The following is an 18,038-nucleotide window of genomic DNA, read 5'->3' as shown; positions in this document are numbered from 1 at the left end:
TGCGGCGCGACCACGGATAGAAGAGAGAAGGGCCGGCCCAGCGTTTAAGTGTTGCTCGCGATTAGCGCGGTCGAGCGTGAGGGGCGTGGGGCGATGGGTGACGAGCTCGGCCCGTAGCAAGTTGGCATGGCGGACGCTATAACCATTACAATATTTTAAGGCACGAATTTGTATTTTATGGAAACGGAATTTTAATGATATTAATTTATTTTCAGATGTGTTTGCTTATTGCTCATGAAGTAAAATGTATCTTCAGTTATTTTTTTATAAAGAAATGCTTACACGGTTATAATAAGTTATACATCAACATCTTATTTTAGCACATTCATTTTCTATTTATAGAATTTTTCAATTAATTTTCGGTTAAAATCATTCTTTACCTCTTGATACTGTAATTATCAGAGTAGGTCACGTAATACTGTACTTCAATACATCCGCCGCTGTGCCCATTTCAATCACAACAAAGTCTTGTATCGGGCTGTTTACGTGCAGCAGTGTGTGCGTCGAGCGAGACGGTGGGTCTCTGTGCCTTCGGCACTACCCCTTCCTTCCTGTTTTGTACTGGAGCGGTCTTCAACACTACCCCTTCACTCCCTCACCTCCTTTCCAGTACTGGAGTGGGGCAGTGTTGATTGTTCATATCGGGGCACCATTAATGTGCGCGCGTATACAATCTGGTTACATTATTTTACGATAGCCTAAATGTGAGTCTCATGTACATTTAATAGTTCGTTAAGGATAACCAGCCATGAGTGAAAATTGACCAAAAATTATTTGGTTTTATTCTTCGGAAGTTTACACGCATCCTACAAGAAACATATATTTTAGCCACTTCGCACCACTTTTAAATATCTGGTGGCATATCTTTGAAGGGCTGCGCGTATTATTTTCAGTCTCCTCATATCCCACATAGTATTAGGTTGGCATGGATGTTTACCGCAACTAACAAAATGAAAAGATAAACAAAAGGGCCCCTCTAAGGGTCTGGACAGTTTCAAATGAGGCAGATTGCATGAAAATATTTATCTGCATTGTTCTCAAAACAAAATTTATTTATACTCTTCTTCCTTCAAAAATTTCCTTGAATCACATATTTAGTACGATGAGGTTGAAATATGGTACTGATACCCATCAGTAGTCTATATATGGAACAGAAGTAGCAATGGATCTTACAATTTTCCCACACCCTGGAGGGTAGCGGTTGCGAACTATGTAGAACATGTTTATTTGGCCCTGTTTTACGACCGGATGCCCTTCCTGGCACCAACTCTTATGGAGGGATGTATTTACTTTGCGTGGTTGTTGGTGTGGTGTGTTTTGTGAATATGAAAAGGAGTGTGTTGGAACAAACGCCTTAATCGCCGAGTCAAAGGAATTAACCAGATGCTATTAAATCCTCGACCCAGCCGGGAGTAGAACCCTCTGAACCGAAGGCTTCAACGCTGACCATTCAGCCAAGGAGTCGGATTGTTATATGATCAGTATTTTAATTATATGCATTATTTATCTACTATACTCTTCGCGAATTATTTGTCACGCGTCATTATAGATCTGCCCAACAAGTAATTAAATCTATATGCCCTACAGCCTGTTTTCCAAACAGTGAAGCATATGCAAAACTGCGTTAAGCTTATCCCAAATATATGTGGAATTGCTGGAGCCATCCAAGCTCATTTTGATTTTAGTCCGGATGCCCTTCCTAACGTCACGTGATTTTTTTTTTTAAGATAAAAATCTTAGTCCAGTATAGACCAGGAGTCGAACCTTAGCCTTCCGTGTGGGAAGCTAGCAACCAAGCCACTGAGCTAATCACACCTGTAAAAAGACATTTTCAACGTATAGGCCTTGCTACTTAAGTTTTAACCGTATTTTTTGTTCAGAATTTCTTCAGTGATTTCGTTCTTCAGACTAGCGATAACATGACCATTCGGCGCGTATAGACATCGACCTGTGTTTGCATAATATTTGTCATTGCGATATATTCTTGTGGATTGAAGTTAGCAAAGGGTGGAGCGGTGGTGGTGATTATTGTTTTAAGAGGAAGGTAGAACTAGACAACCATCCTCTATTAACACTAATCAGAGAGTAAAATGGAAAGCGTGTGACACTTCGGAAAATGAAGGTATCGGCCAAAGAAAGACAAGGATCACGAAGGGCGTGAAAATGAGACACCCTAGCCCTCCGAACCTAACAGCGTCTGGAAAGAGTGGCAGTTGCTGATTCTTAAACCAGGTATTGATTACGGTTTGTATTTACATAGAACTACCGAGCGAGTTGGTTGTGCGGTTAGGGACGCGCAGCTGAGAGTTTGCGTTCGGAAGATAGTGAGTTCGAATCCACTGTCGACAGCCCTGAGGATGGTTTTCCGTGGTTTCCCATTTTCGCACCAGTCGAATGATGGGCCTGTACCTTTCCTGTCCCATCTTCACCATAAAACCTGTATGTGTCGGAGCGACGTAAAGCTAATTAAAAAAATAGAACTACAGTAAACAAATCGTAAATTACTAGTTTTAATTCGATTTTATTGTTCATTTGCAATTATTTAACTGAGATCTGGATGTATTTCAGTTAACTCCATTGCCAGTTGCGCCAACAGATATTCCGTCTGTCAAAGGCGATCTGTATTTTTATATGGCAAAGTTCAATAATAATAATAATAATAATAATAATAATAATAATAATAATAATAATAATAATAATAATAATAAGTCTAATATTGGCTTTACGTGCCAGTAAATCTACCAAGTCGAGGGTGACGTATTTGAGCACCTTCAAATACCACCGGACTGAGCCAGGATCGAACCTACCAAGTTGGGGTCAGAAAGCCAGCGCCTCAATCGTCTGAGCCACTCAGGCCGGCGGGCGAAGTTCATCTGAAGAACAAAACGCATATGCTTAGTTATGAAAAATGTTTGAGTACATCTACGCCGATTTTATAGACGCAGGTGTTTGAAAAACAATTTTGCACTGATATTAATTCGAGCTGCAAATCCAGCACTTTTCAGCATGAAAGGCAAAGGAGATTTTGTCTCCTTTGAAAAAAAAAAAAACTATTCTTAGCATTCATCATGAAATTTGCCTTGAGGTGCTGATTTCGTTGGTTTGAATGTGATAGTTTACAGTACGTATGAGTTATAGGCTAATGAACACGAGTCTCACCATAGTTATTTCTTGTAGTATACTCGAATGTCGGGAATCGCTAGTGGTTCGTGAACCAGTAAATGCCAGTGCACGGGCATTCCATGCACACTGAGATTTGATCCTACAACCTTTTGTACAGTATCGCTCTCTCTCATATAGGCCTACTACCTGAGAACAAGAGACGTTTACGCTCATCAAAAGATTCACCTTTATTATCCTGCAGAAGTAGTGAGGCTTTTATGGAAATAAGTGATTAAAAGATAGATCTTCCAAGAAAGCCCTCACTGTTATTACTAAAGTGTCCCATTAAAGCTCCGAGTAGAAGTTCTTCTTTAAGCTAAATGGTATATTTAACCAACTGTAACATGCCAAGTGCATAGACTGGTAGCAAGGCTCGGAAGTATACCTTTGGGGATAGCACAGAGAGCTCTAGAGGCGGGTGATCTACACGTGCCCTTTCTGCACAACTCTCTCAGCTACCGAACCGAGCATATTTTACAGAGTGTTGGTGTGCTAGATCACTATATTTTACACACGACAAAGTCTGAATTTTCGACGGGCCGTTTTCTACGTTGAAATGTAGGTCGTATGAATTGTGGTGGCGGGTTTTTAGTTCAGTTAAATTTGCTTGCTTATTCATTTTAACGTGATATTTAAAATCATTTTTACTTTTTTAGGCCTATATTTTATTATTTGGTGCAGCTAAATTCTTATATATCAATCAGCCAATCAGTCACTACTGATCTTCATTTAGTGCAATCGCCTAGGTGGCAAATTCTCTATCTACTGTTGTCCTAGTCTTTTCCTAAATGATTGTAAAGAAATTAGAAATTTATTGAACATCTCCCTTGGTAAGTTAGATAGATAGATAAAGAATGGGCGAGCCCTGCCTTCGCAGGGCTCCACACGTAGGTCTGTGAAGACCCTTTGTGTCCCTTAAACGGGTTTGCCTAGTCCAGCCCTAGTGCTCCTATAAAGGGTACCAGCGTCCGGATGTTGGCGTTCCTGATGTCTTCCAGGCTCACAAAATGTGAGCCAAGATATCGATGTCTAGTGCTTGCAAGAGCCTCGCACTGACACAACACATGCGCGGAGGTCTCTTCCTCCCTACCGCATCTTCTACACATCGGGTCCTGACTGATTTTCATGATGTGTAGGTGTCTCTGTAAGGTATTGTGTCCTGTCAACAGTCCAACTACCATTCGCATTCTGGTCCTATTCAAATTTATCAGGACCTTTTTATAACTTTGGCTAGGTCCTTTGATAAGTTCACGTGCCTGCCTTGCTATGGTTAGCCTCTTCCAAGTGAGACTGGTTTGTCCACTGGGATATTACCAGTTTCACGCTTCGGAGTGACACTCCTAGGAAGGGTTCTGGTCCTATGAAAGGACCTTTTGAGCCTTGTTTCGCTAGTTTGTCAGCTTCTTCATTTCCACTGATACCTGTGTGCTCAGGGTAACTGAGCTAAGTTCACACAGCTGATCTAACATCCTTTGGCATTCCCATACCATTTTTGATGTTCTAACTGCGCATAGTGCTTTTAACGCTGCCTGGCTATCACTGCAAATGGTGATGCATCTTCCATGTCCAGGCATGTTCCATATATATATACAGCAGAAGCCAGTATTGCATATACTTCGGCCTGGAAAACAGTAGCATATTTACCCATGGGAAGGGGGAGCCTTGTCTTAGGTCCCCAGACCCCGGCGCCTGTGCCCGTCTCTGTCCGCGAGACATCTGTGTACCATGTACAGCCCCCAGACCTACGACGGGCCCCAGCATCCGCGGCCCACTCCTCCCTTGTGGGTATAACTACTATAAACTTATAATTCAGATTAAAACTAGGCTTCATCAAGTCCCCGATCATCATTGTCATAGGGCAGGTCTGGTGAAGCCTTGTAAGAATAGAAGCATGACCTCTATTCGGATTCTTGAAGGACCATCCTCCGAGTGACCAGAGGCGGTAAGCACTCATTCCCGCTTATTCCTTAACATATAAATATAAGGGGGGGAAGACCTAGGATGGCCTCTATTGCACATAATGGTATGGTTTCCAGTGCCCCTGTTATTCCTAGACACGCAAGTCTTTGGACACTGTTTAACTTGGTGGTCACAGTTTTACTCTCCGAACCTGGCCACCAGACTAAAGATGCAAAGGTGATCGTGGGCCGTACAATAGAAATATACAGCCACTTGACCACCTTAGGTCCTAGGCCCCAAGTCTTTCCGACGGCCCTGCGACGGGCCCACATAATCTTGCGAGTCTTATCCACCTTATAGTCTATATGTTTCTTCCAACTCAGTATTGCCTCAAGGATTACCCCAAGGTACTTAACTGAGGTTGTCTTAACTAATTTTTTCCCAAATAGGAAAGGCTCTGACAGTCCGTCTAGCCTCCTCCTCCTCGTAAACACCACAAGCTCCGTCTTGTCGGGATTAACCGACAAGTCCGTGTCGTGCCACCACCTTTCCACCCTATGCAGGGAGCTCTGTACGAGCTCTGAAACCGTACTGGGGAAATTTCCCACCGCCATCAGGCTAATGTCATCTGCATAGTCTTGGGCGTAAATTCCTCTAACATTTAACCTGGTAAGTAGTTCGTCCACTACCAAACACCATAATGTTGGTGATAATACTTCTCCCTGTGGACACCCCCTGTCTATATTAGCTCTCATCATTACTGCGTTGAGGGTAAACAGAACTTGACGGCCCTGCAGTGAGGCCATAATCCATTTTATGAGCATACTGCTCACTCCTCTTCTCTCTAGACTAAGTTCTATGGAGCCCAAAGATGTGTAGTTAAATGCTCCTTCTATATGTAGGAATACCACCATAGCAAGTGGTTGCTGATCCAAGGCGCTCTCCAGCCTAGTGGTGTAGTGCCGTCTCAACCGACTTCCCTGGTTGGTATGCATGTTGATGAGGATGCATGGGACAGTCTCTTAATACTTTCTCCCTGATATGTCTATCCACCAGTCTTTCCAAAGTCTTAAGAAGAAAAGACGTTAGACGAATGGGTCTATAATCCTTAGGTCTAGTTTATGAAGACCTTCCGTGTTTAGGTATATACACTACCTTCGCCTGACGCCACAAGGAGTACACGTACCCCATAGTGAGACAGTCTCTAAACATTCTGACCAAGTATGGTATAAGGACCGCGCCCGCTTCATGGAGAAGTGCTGGGAAGATCCCATCCATTCCTGCGCTTTTATAAGGGGCAAAAAATTATAATACCCACTTCGTCCTTCTTGGGGTAAACAAGCTCTTCCAGCCACTTCTATCGGGTCTGAAGGATCCGCTCGATTCTACTTCACTATTTGTGACTACTGAACCTGGAAAGTAGGCATCAAGCAATAAGTTCAGGGTCTCCCCCTCTGTGGATGTATATCCACCCGAAGGTGACTCCAATGAGCCTAGCCTTGCCCTTCCATCCAAGGTTAGAATTTTATGAAGCCTTGCCGCTTCATGTTGACTCTCGATGGAGTCACAAAACTGTCTCCTAGATTTCTTAGAAGCCTTTTTGACTTTTGACTTGTACTTTCTTTGTGATTCTTTATAATAATCTAGGCTGGCTTGATCCTGAAGTTCCCTGTATTTATTCCAGAGTCTTCGTGTGTTTCTCCTCAGGTGTTCAAGATAACTGTTCCACTTGAAGCCTTAACGACTGGGCAGTTTAATTCATAAGAGGTAACTAGTGTCTGTGTGAGAAAGCTCACACTGAGCTCCAGCTCCTCTTTGTTCTTAATTATATTTGAAGGTCCTCCTTCCAGTCCCCTCCTCACGTCCTCTATAAAAGACGTCCAATTGGTTCGTCTAGGGTTTCTGTAAAATGGGATCTCGAAGGAGCCCTCTATATGAAACACAATGTGTCTATGATCTGACAAGAAAGGCCCCAACGAAACTTTCCAGTCTTTAAATTCCTGTATGATTCCCACGGAACCCAGGGTAAGATCTATGATCCCCTCACTCCTATTATTGATGAAGGTAGGTGTATCATCTATGTTCATGATCACAAGATCAGTTGTACATAGAAATTCTATGAAATGCTCTCCTCTTCGGTTTGTGTATTTACTTCCCCAAATGCTGTGATGAGCATTGGCGTCACAACCTAGTATGAGATTAAGTCCTTGTTTCCTTCAGTATATCACCAGTCTCTTGAACTCCTCCGGTGGGGGTGGAGATTCAGAGTCTCCTGGGAAATTTGCAGAACAGACAACCAGGTCTCTTGGCTGTCCCCCCTCTTCATATCTCATTAGAACTGCTACAAGGTCTCTAGCAGTGAAGCCCGGTATAGCCCAAGCGTTATAATCCTTAACTAGTATACATGCTCTAGGCTTCTCCTCCGCCACTCCACTGAATAGAGTGAAGCTTGCACATTTTAGTCCCATGATATGACCCCGTCTAATCCAAAACCTGCCTTTCTGAATACTTCTTATAAGTACCCTAGAGGCCGCTATACAATGTTGTATGTTTGCTTGTATGTAAGTAATTATTCCTTACTTTCATGCAATACTTTACCTTATGTGGTCTCCGGAACGTGCAGCTCCGTCTCCCGTGATGAATCTTGAGGCTTGGCTGGCCCCGGCTTCTGCCCAGTCTCCCGCTCTTCGCCCCTGCTGGTCTCAGTGTTGTCTGTGGTGGGGTTGGTCCTCTGCTTGTCGCGTTTGCCATCCACCAGGGTGAAGGTAGCAAGCAACATGCACCCCGCACAAGATCTTCCCCACCTTTTTTCCCACATCTCTGGAGTCCATGCTGACCACAAGTCGGACACCTCTCTTCTCCTCCTTGCGGTCGTAGACTCTCCAGCTGTTGGGATTTAAGCCATGGTTCTGGCGTGCCATTCTTCCCAAAAGAACGTTGTTGTCCTTTGGTTGTCCTGGTATCCAGACCATGACTCTCTTATAGGAAAGGAGTTTATCCATTCCCACAATTGTGAGCCTGGCTTCTTCCCACGGTTGCATGTCTGTAACAAGACTAGAAAGCCATGCTACAGTCTCGTCCTTCTCTGCGATAATGATGGCCGCACCTCTCGACATATAGCAGTCCAGGAACTGAGGCTTAATGGGCCCTTGTTCCGGAAGCTCATCTATCAGATCGGTGATAGCCTCCTCCACAGACTCCATCTGTTTCTCAGTTAGCCGCTGGTCAGGATATCCTACATGCTCTATGGCCATCCTGATCCCAGCTGTAGCTATCCTGGCATACTCCACCTTGGTTTTTTTGTGGGCCTGCCGATCTTCTTCTGGGGTTGCCCCCGACAAAAGTCGTTTCCCCACTGGCGTCTTGGTGGGTGGAGTCCTCTATGCCCTAGAAGCAGACCCCTTTTCAGGGTCCCGCTTCTTGTGCCCATTGGATCCCCCCCACAGTCGTCCCTGTCGTGGCAGTAGAAGGCCTCTCGCTCCAGGAGTTAGGCCATCTTTGGCCTGCTCCGGGGCCCTTAAAGCCTTCTTATACCTCCTCTTCTCAGCGCCGGAGCGCTGTTTCTTCTTCCTCTAGACTAGAAGATTGTCCACCTCTTGAGTGAGCTCTCTTACTGTCGAGGTCGTACTATCCGAGGGTATCTCCGAAGAGTCCCCATCGGTTATTGTTGAACTGGTGTTTCTCTCGGAGGCCCCAGAGGAGCTCTCCGGTTCTTGGGTGGCTACGGTACTCATGCAGGTCCCACGAGTAGCTAGGGAAGTATAATGTCTGCGCAGGCAGAGCCCCGTATACCCGGGTAAGGCTACTTGCTTCGAGAGGGCGCCAAGTATCGCGAAGGCTCGGTTCAAGATATATCTCCCATGTGCCATGCACCCCATCGGCACGGGTCGCGTTACACCTTAGGGTTGGGTGGTGCTTTAGCTTCCTCCTTCTTGTATACCGAATGGTTACCCAGTAGGGCTCCATTCGGCATCGCAAGAAAGGAGCTACTAGTTCCCCTCACCACGCAGAGGATCTTCAATTGAAGAGGGTAACCGAGGTTATCCCCCTACAGTCGTAGAAGCTCAAACGAGGGGGCCTTGGTAAGTTATTCCAATTCCTAACTCTCCTTCCTAAAACGAATATTTGCCCTTATCTTTCCTCTTGAATTCCAGCTTTATCTTCATATTGTGATCTTTCCTACTTTACTGTCCATCTCACAACATTATCGAGATCATTTTGCAGTTGCTCACAATCGTGTAACTTGTGTATTACTCTGCACAGAATAGCATCATCTGCAAAAAGCCTTATCTCTGATTCCACTTCTTTACACACGTCATTGATATATATGAGAAAAAATAAAGGTCCAATAATACTGCCTCGAGGAATTCCCCTCTTAATTATTACAGGACCAGATAAAGATTCGCCTGCTCTAATTATCTGAGTTCTATTTTGTAGAAATATAGCAACTCATTCAGTCACTCTTTTGTCTAGTCCACTTGCAGTCATTTTTGCCAGTAGTCTCCCATGATTACCCTATCAAATGTCTTAGATAGGTCAATCGCGACACAGTCCATTTGACCTCCTTAATCCAGGATATCTGCTATATCTGCTGGAATCCAAGTTGAACCTCAATGGAATAACCTTTCCTAAACCCGAACTGCCGTCTATCGAACCAGTTATTAATTTCGCAGACATGTCTGATATAATCAGAAAGAATGCTTTCCCAAAGTGTGCATGCAATGCATGTCAAACTATCATGCAATAGACAAACGTTTTTGTTTGTTTGCCAGGAAAAATTCGTATCAAAAATTAATTTTCAGCGATTGTGAATAATACAGTACATAGTTATTCAAGCTCTGTAGGCATTTTCAGTCGTCAAATTAACAACTTTTCGCCCCAGTGTGGCAGTGGGCTCATCACTTGGAATGCTACACCTGTAGTGCACCGATGAGACACTACCGCAGGCCTTATTTGAAGCACATGCAATGACAGTGCACTAGAGGAAATATGTATCTCCATTGACTATAAATATCCGCATTTGGTATCATGATTTTAAAAAAACCTGAAAAGCTTGAATACTTACATAATTCCGTGGTATTTTCTACCAGTGAATGCAGTCGATGCAATTGATGAATGCGGACGGTGGTAGCTTTATAATCGCGTAACTTGATTCTGTTGTTGTTTTACTGGCCTGTTTCTTATCATTCTTGATGCTCATGTGCTTCATCCACAAAACATATTCTGTAAACATGCCGTTAACGTGTTTCTGTTTCTCTCTGTTGCAGTGTGTATTGTACCTGTGGGCGCTGAAACAGTGTTACCCTACCACATTATTTCTATTGCGGGGTAACCACGAATGTAGGCATCTTACGGAATACTTCACATTTAAACAGGAATGTAAGTCCAATACTTACCTTAATTGTTATTTAAGTGTGTGTGTGTGTGTGTGTGTGTGTGTGTGTGTGTGTGTGTGTGTGTGTGTGTGTGTGTGTGTGTGTGCTCGTTTACTTGGCGATTGGGGGGTGGGGGTGGGGCTCCTGGCTACTTAAGTCTCTTCTAGAGCAACTGCCTGTATAGCTAGATGATTGAATAAATCAGATGATTTATTGGTTATCTTAAAGAAACCCTTTTCAGGGCAAAATTCCAACACTCCGGTGTCTCTCTTAATCTCTACCAATTGTGTGACATTTAGCGCACATAATAATACATTATTTACTAGGACTAATCTTCTTTTTTTTTTACCCCAGACACTCTCTCTCTCTCTCTCTCTCTCTCTCTCTCTCTCTCTCTCTCTCTCTCTCTCTCTCTCTCTCTCTCTCTCTCTCTCTCTCCCCGCATCAGCTACCTTTTGGGAATTCAAGTGATTATATCCTTTGAGTTTCGTAAAACTGTCTTAAGTTGAACGCAAAGGTGTTCTAGTTTTAGCTGTTATAGTGAAATGAACTTTAATAATGTTTGACTGTCTACACATTATATATTTGTAATAGTTTGGTACTAATTGTAATCTAAAAACTGTTAATGTGGGTTACCTTTTTGAAGGTACATGCGCAGTCTCACGGACTTTTTTGTGGAAATGTTTCCACTACGTAAGTTTTAGACAATTTGAGTATATCTTTAACGGTTCAGTAATCGTTAGGCCGATCCTCAGGAATGCTGTCCCTCTACCTAGCGCAGGGTTTCTACTGTTAAACATAGAAAGCGTTACTGTTGGCGAACTTTTAAAGATAGGAATGTGATCGCTTTGGGCATTTATGTAGTTTTCATGTTCTAGAAGTGTCGCCTACAGTACGTCGTCGCCTTATTCATGCAGTGCGATTTAAAAACCAAAATACAGCTGTTTTGCTAATCAAAAGAAATTTATTATTTGTGTTAGTGATTCATAATTGTAAGATGGCAGGACAGTGCCAATATCGATAATTTATCATTCATTACTCATTAAAGCATTCAGATTGTCAACATGGCAATTGTTATATTTTGTTTTGTACATAGCAACGAAGCGATTATTAACATATCTTATTCTGATGGTAATTACAATATTTCTTCCTTTTCATCCCCCACAATATGGTTGCTAAAACAAAAGTATTCCACATACATTGCTTTATGTAACTTACAAACATATAACAGAAGTTTTACTTTTTCTAGTCACTTTGTTATTCATGCAGTTCAATAAAACAATTGGATGAAAACAAGAGTACTTCTAACACTTCATAGAATAACCTTTTGGCTTTAGTGACTTCTTGACACCTTCGCTGCATGGACCTTACAAGCCTGTCCCACTTCTCTGGGCTGATATTGAACCGTTCTTCAGTCTTTTCAACTTATCTTTAGATGACACATTTCGTCTGTAGACCTAGATTTCCAATACGCTCATAAGTTGTTTAGGGGGCGGGGGGCTTTCAAATTGTTGTCTTTTAACGTTTCGATTTAATCATTCCTTATTCAGAGCAGCTGTATGGTCGGGGTTGTTGTCTTGGTGGAACACGAAGATAGGTATCACCCCCAACTTCTCCGCACTTTACCAACATTTTCCCTAAGTATGTAATTATGCACTACCTTGTCCATTATACCGTCAATGAACTGGATATTACCAACCTCTCTTGCTGACATTGCGCCTACACCCCCAAAGAATAATTGCCCCACCTTCATGCTTTACAGTGGGATGTGTGTTGGTCACATCATTGTCCGTATTAAGCTTTCATCAGACTAGTTAATACTGTTCAAAAATTCCTGGCCCTTGTCTAAATGTTCGTTTGCGAAAAGCTATCTTGCAGCACGGTTCTTCTTACTAACATACGGCCTCTTCCTCACTCTCCTATTGTAATTTGTAGTCATGTCTGTCTAGTAGCCGACGAACCGTCTCGGTACACCTTACCCATAGTAATTTCCAATTTTGACCGCAGTTTTGGAGCACTAAATTGAGGGTTGGAATGAAACGTTCTTCCTGAGCACACATCCGTGTTTGTTTGGGCTTTCATGGCATATTTCTCACAGACCAGTGATAATTGAATTTATTTGCCACATATTGCACCGTTGCATGGCTTTTATTCACTATCTGTGCTTTTTATTTTTTTAAGAGAATCTTTTAAGTGCTAAGTTTCTTTCATTTCGGGCCAGACTCTTTACCTCAGCCCATTTCAAACAGCGCTGCAGTAGATGATGTGCCAACGGTGGCGTGCCAGATGCGACCGTGCCGCGTGCGACCCGTGCCACTGGCGACCGGCTTTGACAAGCAAATTGTCATTTGATAAGTTGTGTCATCACCCAAGATAAGGTAAGCTAAACGAAGTGCAATGCCATTTGAATAAGTCCTATAAGCAGCTACTGCCCCTGCTTTACATAACACTTCTGGGGGAAACTCGTCTTACAACACGAAACATGGTGATGCGTTTACGTCTTTTCCCGCCGGGCGAGTTGGCCATGCGGTTAGAGGCGCGCGGCCGTGAGCTTGCATCCGAGAGATAGTGGGTTCGAGTCCCACTGTCTGCAACCCTGAAAATGGTTTTCCGTTGTTTCTCATTTTCACACCAGGCACTTTAGTTAAGACCAGGGCCGCTTCCTTCCCATTCCTAGCCCTTTCCTATCCCATCGTCGCCTTAAGACCTGTCTGTGTCGGTGTAACGTAATGCCAATAGCAATAAAAAAGATCCTAATTCTCTGAAATTATTTACGACTTAGGCCTACTTATTTATCGTGTCCTATTAATACCAGGAGTGTCCGAGGACGTGTTCGGCTTGTCTGGTGCAGGTCTTTCTACCTGACTCCCTTGGGCGGTCTGCGCGTCTGGATGTGGGATTATGATAATGAAGTAGGGAGAGATGAAACCCGGTTTCGGCAAGTAGCCTACTCCTCTCGAATAATACCTAGGGGTCTGCTCAATGCTTTACGTCTCCATCCGATGGCCGAATCACCATCAACAGCATCATATCCCCTCACTCCATTTGAACACTGCGAAAAGGTTTGGATTTGAATCCCGGCTTCTGGCATGCAATCTAGTGATTAGAAACTGTCTACTACCAACTTTCCTACCCTGCCGGCCAACATTCTGATGGTGATTTTTTTTTTCATCCAAGCTAAACGGCTCAGACGGTTGAGATGCTGGTCTTCCGACTCCAACTTGGCAGGTTCGATCCTGGCTCAGTCCGGTGGTATTTGAACGTGCTCAAATACGTCAACTTTGTGTCGGTGGATTTACTGGCACATAAAATAAGTCCTGCGGGGCTAAATTCCGGCACCTCGGCGTCTCCTTAAACCATAAAAGTAGTTACTGGGACGTAAATCCAGCAACATTGTTTTATTTTTCTTTCGACCATTGGCATTCGTACCTGCTAACAACGGTGTCAGACTTTTAGAAAAGACCAAGTTAGCTACTTATAAGCAATCTGCCACTTGGTGACAGCCCTTAATGCAGATCAATTGTAAGTGATTGATGGGTCGCATGCGGCACGATGCTTATCCGCTCGGTCGCTATTGGCACGATAATGGCCGGGTCGCATTTGGCACGTGACCGTGCCAACACAGTCTACTGTACCTGCTCGCGCTTCATAACTGTTCTTGCTGGCTGTAAGACCGACAAATGAATACACTGCATGCATACTCGTACTATATAAATAGGCAAGTGACTTGCAAGTCGAAGTAACACTGAATGCTTGAGTCTTGTCGTTACCTCCGCTCTAAGCAGTATGATGTATATTGCTGTCATCTAGAAAAACAGTCCTTCTGTAAAAAAGAGCACGTGCTCATGTTAATGTTTATTGGTTGATGTTACAGCAGAACGCCTCCGCGGAGACATCAAGGTATTGTAGTTCATAAACCAGCCGTAGCGTAATGCGATCCTACATGCAAAATGTCCAAAATATAATTTCTCAAATATATACTGTATATCTGCTATTTGCTTTACGTCGCACCAACACAGGTCTTGCGGCGACGATGGGATAGGAAAGACCTAGGAATGCGAAAGAAGTGGATGTGGCCTTCACTAAGGTACAGCCCCAGTATTTGCTTGGTGTGAAAATGGGAAACCACGGAAAACCATCTTCAGGGCTGCCGGCAGTGGGGTTCAAACCCACTATCTCCCATATACAAGCTCACAGCTGCGCGCCCCTAACCGCACGACCAACTCGCCCGGTCAAATATTTTAAGTCAGAAAAATATGCAAGAATTGATTTGCATTCATTGCCATTAATACAAACAAGCAATTTAAAATGAAGAATGCTGGGGACGTATGCCCTGATGCTTGACCTTCCATGTTGTATCTCGAACCTCTGACATCGTCCGTTCGCGAAGGCTCAACGGAAGCTTCACCCGCCTTGCTCTAGCGTGGAGCCTGGTAAACGGATATGTTGCGCGCAGTAATAAAACTCATAGACGTCAGGACATTAACCCAGATAATCCTTACACCCTTCCAGAAGGATGAATGGGTAGTATGATTTCATCACCACCTAGCGGTGAAGACAATAAGTTTGAGGTATGGATTACTTTATTTGCAGAATGATTGGTAACCTCTCTTCAGTTGTCAGTCAGCTACATTACAAAGCAGTGTCTTCCTGAAGTGAAATAACGTTTACATTGAAGCAGTGTTTTTGCAATGGAAGAACTGATCTCATCGTAGAAGGTTGACTATTATTTACATAGATATTTACAGATCATTCTAAACGTAGTTTGATACTATGCTAGAGATGTTACTTTAAGTACAAGATGATTTTTTAGTGGGCTTCATCTGTATTCGCGTATGTTATCATGGCCTAAGGTTGGGCATCCTTTCTGAAGGATGTTAGGGACATACAGTTCCTTTGGTTTCATGAAAGCCCTTACTCTGAATGAACTATTAAGGGCGCGTTTATGCTGCAGCCTGGTTGCTGGCACATCGCCAAGTCTCGCTGCTCGATGTTAGGCGATGATGAAATAAACCAATGGATCTCAATCGGTGCTTTTACCCTGGAGCCCGGCTAATAGCTGCGCTGCTGGCTGCTATCCTCGCCACATCCGTGGTCTCAAACAAGGTTAATAGAGAAGGTCTCAAACACGTTTGATTTTCGAGCCTGGCACATCGCCGGCTATCCTATAATTTGGACTGTGATTGGTTATTTCAAGGTCACCCGCTCTCCCACTCTTCCTCTCTTCGCACTCCACACACACGTTCAGTGATCACTTGCTATCTGAACCTGTCCTCGAACGCAATGCGATTTGGAACCAGCGGCATGCGGATCATCATAAGAGGTTCGAATGGGACAAAAGGAGTGACGAGATGACGAGCGGCCAGTAGACCTTTTTCTACGTTTCACGAGGGAGACTGGCTTGTTTTATCATGCTTAAAAGTGAAGTTTCTATTTTTGTTTTAATTGTTTTATTGTTAACTACTGTTTTACTCTACCGAGCGAGTTGGCCGTGCGATTAGGGGCGTGCAGCTGTGAGCTTGCACCCTGGAGACCGTGGGTACGAACCCCACTGTCGGCGGCCCTGAAGATGGTTTTCCGTGGTTTCCCATTTTCACACCAGGAAAATGCTGGGGCTGTACCTTAATTAAGGCCACGGCCGCTTCCTTCCAACTCCTAGGCCTTTCCTGTCCCATCGTCGCCATAAGACCTGTCTGTGTCGGTGCGACGTAAAGCCCCTAGCAAAAAATATATATTATTTTACTTCTGTGTCAGTGTCTTATTCAATTTTATTACGTTTTACTGTTTTTAATGTTAGAGGAAAATAAGGCATTGCGAATGAGATCCATTACTTATTTTAAATTCATCATAATTTTCCTCATTATAATTTTTCTAATCCTAGTCAAGGGATTAATTATAACTTTTAATTCATTTCGTCTCATCTCGTACCATCAGAGGCCGATGACCTAGATGTTAGCCACTTTAAACAACAATCATCATCATCAAACTATGGAATGACGTGGCAAGGAATGAGGAGCGATTACGTCAACTTTGTTCTTTTATTCTTGCCATTTAGGGGACCTCTATCATTACAAGCAGGTGATATATATGAAGTACCTCGTTCTTCATGGAATGTTCGACAGTTATTTTTTCAAACTGTAAACACATTTTGTTTAGGAGACCTAACTAAAGTCAAAATGAGATACTCCATAACCCGTTGTTTTACATTATTCAGAAGTACCTACACTATTAAATTACGAAATGAAGTATTTGTAGCTTCATTCTTCATTCAACTCCCGCAGTCGAAATGCACTGAAAAATCCAGGCGAAGCACTTTACGCTTTTTATTTCACATCACTTCACCAAATTATTGTAGGATACACTCGCCAACAGAACTGCGACTCACTCGTTAAAAAAATCTCTGAATTTATTCCGCACTTCAAAAGCTTCAGCTGGAGCTGTGTTTTACAATCACAGGAATAGAACCAGCTTTTGGGTGGTTAGGCCGTGTGCATTTTGCAGAGTTTCGCCCAGACGTGCCATTTGGGCTCATCAGCTGGATTGGCACGCCCCTCCAGGACTCTGCTTAGCAGTGGCACGTCTGGGCGAAACTCTGCAAAATGCACACGGCCTAACCACCCAAAAGCTGGTTCTATTCCTGTGATTGTAAGATCTGCGGTCGTGAAAGCCACTTTTGGAGCTGTGTTGTTTCTCCTCGGTCCTCGACGGGTTAGCTCTTGGAAGTACGTCTTCGCAGTCTAAGTGTTCATCCCCTCTATATCTATAATCAAATTATGCAAAATACAAACCGCCTTAACTATCAGTTCCTCTGTTTTGAATTTTCAACTACAGCTGAGAGCTGTCAGCAACGTGCGCGCGGGGCTGCTGCAGGGTAAAAGCTCCATGGCAGCCTCTCTATTGTCAGCAACGAGATGCTAGGGCGAGCATCCATGTGCCAGCAGCGAAGCTGCAGCATAAACGTACCCTATTAGGGATTATCGAAGAGAATGAGCTGGCCTCGCTGTGTAGGAATAGCATCCCTGCCTCTTACTCAGAATCGCCGGGTTCGATTCCCAGCCAAGTCAGGGATTTTTACTTGGATCTGAGGGCTGGGTTGAGGTTCACTCAGCCTACGCGATTTCAGTCGAGGAGCGATCTGACGGTGAGATAGCGGCCCCGGTCTAGAAAGCCAAGACTAACGGCTGAGAGGATTCGTCGTACCGACCACATGGCACCTCGTAATCTGCAGGCCTTCGGGCTGAGCAGCAATTACTTGGAGGCCATGGTCCTTCTAGGCTGTTGTGCCTTGGGGTTTGGTTTGGTTTGTGTGAAGAGAATGAATTACTTGACATAATAATGTTGGAGATGTCACAGATGATGTCACTTGACAACATTCCAGGTTCATAGTTAAGATCAGAGGCATCGTTTAGCATTTCACGTGTTTCCCTCATTAATGGAAAATGTATCTGAACCTCAGTCTGAGTACATACGCCTATTTTCTGCTTATCTATAAAACAAGGTGTCAGCACACATGATAGATTTAGCAAAACAAAATGCTTGGCAACTCTATAGGAGAGATGGTGGAAAACATGATAATTTGGGTTTTAGATTTAAATACTTTTT

At 43.6% G+C, this 18,038-nt stretch overlaps 1 protein-coding gene across 3 annotated transcripts in view; it reads left to right on the top strand.

Annotated features, from left to right (window-relative positions):
* The window catches only part of LOC136878964 (serine/threonine-protein phosphatase 2B catalytic subunit 2), a 1,209,081-nt gene that overhangs the window by 944,453 nt on the left and 246,590 nt on the right, over nucleotides 1-18,038 (top strand). For all 3 annotated transcript variants that reach the window (XM_067152610.2, XM_067152609.2, XM_067152608.2), the window contains exon 4: nucleotides 10,329-10,440. In XM_067152610.2, coding sequence (XP_067008711.1) covers nucleotides 10,329-10,440 — 112 coding nt within the window. The remainder of the gene's footprint in view (nucleotides 1-10,328; nucleotides 10,441-18,038) is intronic.

This window comes from Anabrus simplex, chromosome 8 (genome assembly GCF_040414725.1).
Source record: "Anabrus simplex isolate iqAnaSimp1 chromosome 8, ASM4041472v1, whole genome shotgun sequence".
Classification (NCBI taxonomy): domain Eukaryota; kingdom Metazoa; phylum Arthropoda; class Insecta; order Orthoptera; family Tettigoniidae; genus Anabrus; species Anabrus simplex.
Note: the sequence above shows the minus strand (reverse complement) of the source record. Positions and strands in the feature narration are given on the sequence as shown.